The sequence below is a fragment of the Penaeus japonicus genome, unplaced genomic scaffold, assembly GCF_977035675.1.
Source record: "Penaeus japonicus unplaced genomic scaffold, GWHDUDI00000001_assembly GWHDUDI00000028, whole genome shotgun sequence".
In the NCBI taxonomy this organism is placed as follows: domain Eukaryota; kingdom Metazoa; phylum Arthropoda; class Malacostraca; order Decapoda; family Penaeidae; genus Penaeus; species Penaeus japonicus.
In genome coordinates, this window is record NW_028234430.1 from 6,061,090 (window position 1) to 6,068,589 (window position 7,500).

Genomic DNA, 7,500 nt, shown 5'->3' on the forward strand with positions numbered 1-7,500 from the left:
GCAAATATATTTCTTACTAATTTGCTTCTATAACATCCTTTAATATCCTTGAGACTTTTTCAAATGCAAAACCCTCCTACATATATGATAAAATAATATTTTTATTCACTAGATGATACAGATAATTCTTACTGACATGATATAGTGGTGGTTTTGATATGAGGTAAAGAGACTTGGAAATCCACACATCTTTGACACTGTTCTTAGAATCATTAGAATATTAATTCTTAGCGTATTTAAGTTTAGTACGATACTCTCAAAACAAACAATTACAATGCCATTAATTCAACACCTTTTAATTTCATCCTCAGAATTCAAATCTCCCGCCTCCTCGTTCCCATTTTCTATGTCAAACAGCTGACGTTGCAGATGTAAGCGATGTAAACAAACAAATGTCAAGAGTCCGGAGCGTATACCTGTATCGACATAATTACACATAATTTATTGAGTTTCTGTTGAAAAGCATCATTGCACTATGGTAAGAATGATTTACGCGTTACATTTGAGGTGATTATTGTAATATTCCGTCGTAAATAAGGCGAAATAAAGAGTCGGTCTTCTAGCACCAGGTCCCACGTCAGCAATGGTAGTGGGTGTTGATATTATGTTTAATGCATGCAGTAATAAACAGCATTTTAGACGGTGAAAATGTTTTATTTATCATATAGCATGTGACTAACCCTTTAATATAAGTTTTTGAATTCTGGAATAGGACTTGAAATCTTGCTTGAAATCTCATGGACGATCAACCGGCAATAGATAAAAATGTTCGGGTGGTGTTTGTCTGATAATGTCGACTAATATAACCTGGTCTTTGCTAAATTAAATTCTGGCATTTCAGTTTCTTTAACATATACAAGTTCAGGATGGCTGATCTAGCTTTATGCTTAACTACGTCAGGATCATTTTTACTACAGCTTACCCAGCATGTCATATAAATTACGGGTCACCCGACTTTGGCCTTTTGACCTACAGCTTATCCAACTTGTTCTTATGAACAACTTACCTGTCTTTACCACACCAGGTTAGATGTCCTTTGCCTATTTACCTAACTTAACCTAACCCAACTCAATCTATCCCATCCTACCCTACCCTATCCTAAACCAACCTAACCTGTACTAGCCAGAACTATCCTAATCTAACTTATTCTAACCAAGTCTACCCTAACCTAACCTAATCAATATATCTGAACCTAAGATAACCTAATCTATCCTAACTTAGCATAACCTAATGCAGATGATCAAATCTTATTTAAACAAGGTGAAAAACAACATTAAGATAATGAGAGGCTGCAGAAGGAATAATATAGCCTCACATATACAGGAGTCTAAGCTACACTCATTAGAATTTTTTTTTTCTGTAATATCTTCCTGTTTCATTATCATCCAAAATATGGAATTCCAACCACAGCTAACCTGACTTTGGCTTTTGATCAGCAACTTACCTAACTTAGTTCTTATGAAAACTGCAGGTTACCGAAAAGGAGCCTGGATGATCAATAGTTCATATGATCCCTAAGTTATATCAGTATCAGTAATACAATTAAGTTTCACTGGTTCACCAAATCCATCACACTGCCAACTGTTTGATAGTGAGGTTCCACTTTTGTTGTAGAGGATTTACACTTACATGCAATATCATTAGATATTCACAGATCTGATTTATGTATTATTACTATCACTTTGATTATTACTTTCACCACAAGCTCTTTTATATTCTTAGAACAGGGACAGAATTCTGTATTTTACATACAGGTAGAGTTGAAGCCTGCCATGATCCTTATGTGTAGTAGTATTCTTTTATGGGAAAGCAAACTGATATAGACTAGATATACTTTTGGTTATAAATGGTATAATATCAGTAAGTAAAAAATGATGTACAAAAATTTTATTTAAAGGTAATAAATTAGTTTATATTTTCAGTGGGTTTACAGGTCACCATTGTATACAGATGATATTTATATTTCAGGATCTTACAACTTTTTCCCAAGAAAGCTTTGAGCCAAAGGAATGGATCAACAACATCTTCAGAAGCCCAGAAGCACATCAGAATAGAGATGTAAGCATTTCTGTGTAGAATGTATTATTTGCGTTGTAAATTGCATTTCCTGTTTTGACTATAAGATTTACAGTATTATAGGAAATGGTTATTAAAAAAATGTAGGTTGCCATTCAGTTTTCTGATGGAAAAGATAATATTTAATAATGTAGTTTCTAGGATCTTCTTACAGTTTTTATAATATGTCTGATGAGTCAGAGGATGTGTAAGTAGTATTGAAAGCTATATTATTATGTTTTTGAATATATTGACTTTGAATACAACAATTTTCTTCTCATACCTTGCAGCATTATGCATCATCCCAAGTCTTAAGACTTCAGCTGGCAATTCAAGAAGTGAATAATGCTTTAGAGGAGACCAGCCAACAGGTATCATAATTATATTTAGTATTGTAGCAACATATTATGCATTGTCAGTGTGATGTCTGAACAGTGTTGAGAAAAGAAATCAATATTTACCAAAAGAATTTAGTGCTTTTTAAAACATTAGGTGAAAATTGTTCCAGGTGATGGCCAGTTTACCAAGGGTACTGAGGGACATAGAATCTCTAGGCCATGAAGTGGCTGTGCTCAAGAACCAGATGAAGAGTGTGCGGCAGGACATTGAAAAGGTATTGGTTCTCTTTCATATTCGCTTCCTATAAATGACTATAATATGATGAATTATATTTTTAATGCCTCCATGACAGGCATGTTTTGCCTGTTCAGATCATTACTGCTCTGCAATTTTCCTTTTGTTGAAATTATAAGGCATAAATTCTTTAGTTGTGTCAATAGGGCATCATACCAAATATAAAACAGTATCATATTGTTATTATATCATATATAGACTCATCATATATCATTCAGTAAGTCTAGAAAATGATAAAACTTACATATCTTAAGATTCCAAGCCCAGGCTGAACATTCTAAGATATGGGCCATCTTGGAAGGGTTAAATATAGACAGTTATATGATATATTGTAAAAGTTAGATGACACTTCAAAGAGGATGAGTTTATATTTTAACATACTCATAACATTGTGTGAGTTTTTATGTAACTTGATCCCTTTATGATTGTTGTTGAACATAGTTTTACTGGTATGCATTTTCATGTAATGTATTTTAAAAGGGAAATTATATATACATATATATATATATATATATATATATATATATATATATATATATATATATATATATATATATATATATATATATATATATTATATATATATAATTTATATACTAGCTTATATGTATCATATGAAATATAATATGTATATCATTTCTTTTTTTAGTAGACAAAAAAAGTGATTAAATAAATGCAACTCCTGTTATGATTCTTATTCTTCAAGGTTGAACATAACACAGCTGCCAGCATGCAGACCCTTGTCAAGCTCGATTCCTTGAAGGGAAGATTGGTGGCTTCCTCCCAGGCTCTCCGGGAGGCGGATAACTGGACCACGCTCTCCACAGATATCGAGGAGGTAAAGCGATTTTGATCGTTCGAGTTGTAGGATTTGATTATTATGTTTCTCTTGAGATCTTATGTATGAGATTAGTATTGATTTTTAGCAAAGGGAAGCAGCTTTGCTTATAGCAATTGTGGACAACTATTTTTTTTTTTTTTTCTAAGGTTCTTTTGTGTGTAGATATTTTATGTTTTTGATGAAGGAAACGAATTCTGTTTATTCACAGGTGATGGACAGTGGAGATATTGATGCGATTGCTAGCAAGTTAGTAGCCCTTCAGAATTGTCTTGGGATTTTGACCCATGTGCCTGACTATGAAGACCGTGTGGCACATCTTGAAGGTTTAAAAGTCAGGCTAGAAGCACTGGCCAGCCCACATATTGTGGCAGCATTTACACAACACAATTTAGGTAGGTGGAAATATTTTATAGCATATTAAGTATTTTCATTTTTTTAAAAATATTTTGTAGATTGCTATAAAACTTTGTTAGTTTACAAATTGATTTGTTTAGCATAAATAAATATGTATTCTGTATGTGCAGTAACTTTTTATTTTCTCTATATCATGTTAGGTTCTTTCAGCTTAATGACATAGAGTTAGTACCCACCCTTTGTTTATCATGATCAGTCTCTATAGAGTGTTACTTTAATTTCAGATGAATCTGTGAAATATGCAAGACTTCTGCGATCGCTAGGACGTGTTGATCAGCTTGAAAGTTACTATCACAAGTGCGAGATTGGTCAGCTGGCCACTGCTTGGCGGAATGGAGTTGAGGGGTCCCAGTTAAGTGGCCCAGCACTGTGGCTGACTTCCTTCTATGATAGGCTTTCTCTTCTCATAGCAAATCAGGTAAATGTAATGTTGGTATATAATAGTGTTTGCATTCCGATCCATTCATTCAAACTAAGTAGGTTCTCATTTATAATCAGACCTGTCCTTCTGTATGATATTATTAAAGATTAGGAAGTTTTATTTTTTTTTAACATTTGTACTTGAGAGAGAAATATAAGAATGGTAAAGATGTATAATACTCTGGCCAAACTCAAGAACAGCATCATTTTTAGAGTAGTTTTCTGCCGAACTAAGGAAAGTAAGTAAAAACATATGATACCATACACAGTGCAAAATAGGCACTGAATAATGACTTCAGTATTGTATATGAACCAATTGTGGATGAGGAATGTGGCTTTATTGTAAATTTACTGTATTGTGACTGCAATAGGCATCTGACGGAAACTTTCTTCATTTGCAGTTGCGTTGGTGTGGACAAGTCTTTGAAGGATCTGATTCAAACCTTTTGCTCTCTCAACTGGCTGCTGCTACCTTGTCATCACTTGATCCTCCCATCAGTCAGGTTATTGCAGCTTCATCCAAACAACAAGAAGAACCACTAGCATTTCTCATCTCTGTTAAAAGTTCTGGGGATCAATTTCTGAGAGATTTTGAATCCTCAGTTGGCATGGCAAAACCAGGTTAGGGCATAAGATGTCACTTCATAATATTTTGGCTTATAAATTTATGTGCTTGCCTATATATTGTTTTTTGTCTTTTATACATAATTGATATAACTTGGGTATATACATCAGAAAAACATTCCATGCAATCCATAAATCAAGTCTTATTATTTTATTTGCAACAGGCCAAGAGGTCTTCTATCAGTCTCAGAGGGCCGTTGTGCAGGCCGTTTACGCTCCATTGCAAGAACAAGTTTTGAAATATCAAGAATATGAAGAAGCTCTTCTGCTGTCACATCTCATATCTGCTGGTTAGTGCTGTGCATATTTTAATTTTTTTCATACTAACTTAATGGTCCCAAGCTGTGCATGTTACTACTGTCCTATATATTATTTTTATGTAACATATGTAAACACTGAATTTTACTTTGTAATTTTTTCTCTGAAATGTAAACATATGTTTTATAAGTAAATGTGAGATTCATATATATTTAACAGTAGTATAGTTAATTTTTTGTATGTACACATTTTAATTTTTTAAAGATACAATACTGAGTATTCATATTAATTTTGGCCTTTACAAGTGGAGAGAAACCTAATGTCGAACTGAAAACACTTTTGTGTTATTTGATATTAATCCTTTCATTTAAAAAGGTATTCAGATTTATTACCAAGTTTCTTTGATTACTCGTGAAGAGAACTTTTGAACTTTTTCTAAACTGGTTGACTACCGAGAGTGCATGTATTCTATCCACTATGGTTTTATTGTTTTTTTGACGTTTATTCATGGATAAAGGTTATGGTTATAGAAATGACTGTTATATGATTTCAGATATTGTAAAGAATGACATGGCAGAAACCCTACGAAGGTTGAGAGAATATTGCAGTAAGCTTTCAAGTCAAGCTGAGGTGGCAGCAGAAAGATGTTTGCAGGTGCGTTAACAGTTTAGGTTCATTTGTTTATACCTGTTTAGGTAATGCATTACATATGTAGGCATTTTGAATGAATGTTGAATTTTGTGATAGTATGGCATTTATTGCTGATAATGATTTATCTTTATGAAAATGAATCATGAATATTCATATGGTTATTTGCGAAGAGGTGTTATAAAGATTATTACAACCTCTAAACAGCTGACAAATGGATGGACTTTCCCAAGTTTGGTATTTGCATTAGCTACATACATTGAGCAGTTTACAAGTCGTCTAGCGCAAACCGTCAGGCATGTAGAGAAACAGAAGACTTCGATAGAAGATGACTGGACAGTATTTACAACATGTCTGAACCTAATTCAGGCTGCAGGTAAGATTTTTTAATTGCATTTGATTTGCTTTGAGATAATGAGGGTCATAGTTTCTGTCATACGAGCCCAGATTCTTAAAGACTTTTGGGAATTGGGCAGTATATAAGAGAAAACAGTACTTCATAAAATTACATGAATTATAAATGAATGATTAATCATATTGCATGTGTGAGTAATGTAGAATTAATGTTGGAACTGGATGTGGATGAGAATATGATTTCAGATTATTTAGATATATGCAAAATTATCTCAGATTTACGGACTCATTTTTAATAATACTATGTAATTTTCTCTCCCTAAGGTGAGCTGGTAATGGCAGTTGATAACATGGAACACTCCTTGGCTTCAATGTTCACAAATGCCGCTGCCAAATTCATGTGGGAGCCTGCTACACCCTTTTCTGCAACTCCTGATCTCCTCCTTTCAAAACAAGGGGTAGAGAGTTTGAAGCAGTTAGTTATTAAGGTTGTTGGTAAGTGACGTTTCCCTTCTTTTTTATGGCATTTGGTCTTGATTCCTTCCTTCTATCATTTGATTATATTACACTCACTGAGGTGAAACAGTGACACGAATATTTTCCCCATATCTGCTATGGTATAGATAATTTAGAAGAATATGTAATAAAACACAGATGAAGATGGCCGACTCCTGGAGAACAGCATGACACAGTCTCAAGCGCAGTGTCAGAGTACAGTGGAAGTGGCCCTGCACACCATCATGAACCCGGTGTCATCCCAGCTGGCCTCCTTGCCAGACCTACCAGCTTGGAACTCGCGTCAGGGAACTGCAACACATCTCTCGTTATCTTTTTCACCACAGGAGTATGTTACACAGGTTAGTTTTTCTTTTTTCTCTTTCTATTTTTTGTTTTATTTTGTTTTGTAAGAGAAGAATTGTAGTGGGGGGATATATATTCTGTAGTATGTGATGCTGAAGTGGTAAAAGTACTGAATTATTATATATCTACTTCAGATAGGACAGTATCTGATGACACTACCACAGCACCTGGAGCCATTGCTGGTGAATCATAGCCCGGCACTTAACCGTGCTTTGCAGGAGGCCAATACAACTTGTAGTTCTGGGTAAGGGTGTGACTTTGAGATTTCAGCATTTTATTCTTGGCAGATTAAAACTTATTGGATATACTGATATGCTGTTAAAATATAAAGTTCTTCCTATGCATTTAGTAAGAAACATACACATTCTTGTGAATAAGAAAGTAAAGTAAAG

General features: G+C 34.0%; 1 protein-coding gene across 1 annotated transcript in view; it reads left to right on the top strand.

Moving 5' to 3' along the window:
- The first annotated feature begins 348 nt into the window (after positions 1-348).
- Cog7 (conserved oligomeric Golgi complex subunit 7) overlaps positions 349-7,500 on the top strand; it is an 8,332-nt gene continuing 1,180 nt past the window's right edge. Inside the window, exons 1-14 of the mRNA XM_043006851.2 lie at positions 349-478; positions 1,969-2,058; positions 2,346-2,426; positions 2,564-2,668; positions 3,395-3,526; positions 3,738-3,921; positions 4,168-4,361; positions 4,765-4,984; positions 5,152-5,277; positions 5,799-5,899; positions 6,101-6,269; positions 6,572-6,742; positions 6,902-7,104; positions 7,243-7,352. Coding sequence (XP_042862785.2) covers positions 476-478; positions 1,969-2,058; positions 2,346-2,426; positions 2,564-2,668; positions 3,395-3,526; positions 3,738-3,921; positions 4,168-4,361; positions 4,765-4,984; positions 5,152-5,277; positions 5,799-5,899; positions 6,101-6,269; positions 6,572-6,742; positions 6,902-7,104; positions 7,243-7,352 — 1,889 coding nt within the window. The 5' untranslated portion in view covers positions 349-475. The remainder of the gene's footprint in view (positions 479-1,968; positions 2,059-2,345; positions 2,427-2,563; positions 2,669-3,394; positions 3,527-3,737; positions 3,922-4,167; positions 4,362-4,764; positions 4,985-5,151; positions 5,278-5,798; positions 5,900-6,100; positions 6,270-6,571; positions 6,743-6,901; positions 7,105-7,242; positions 7,353-7,500) is intronic.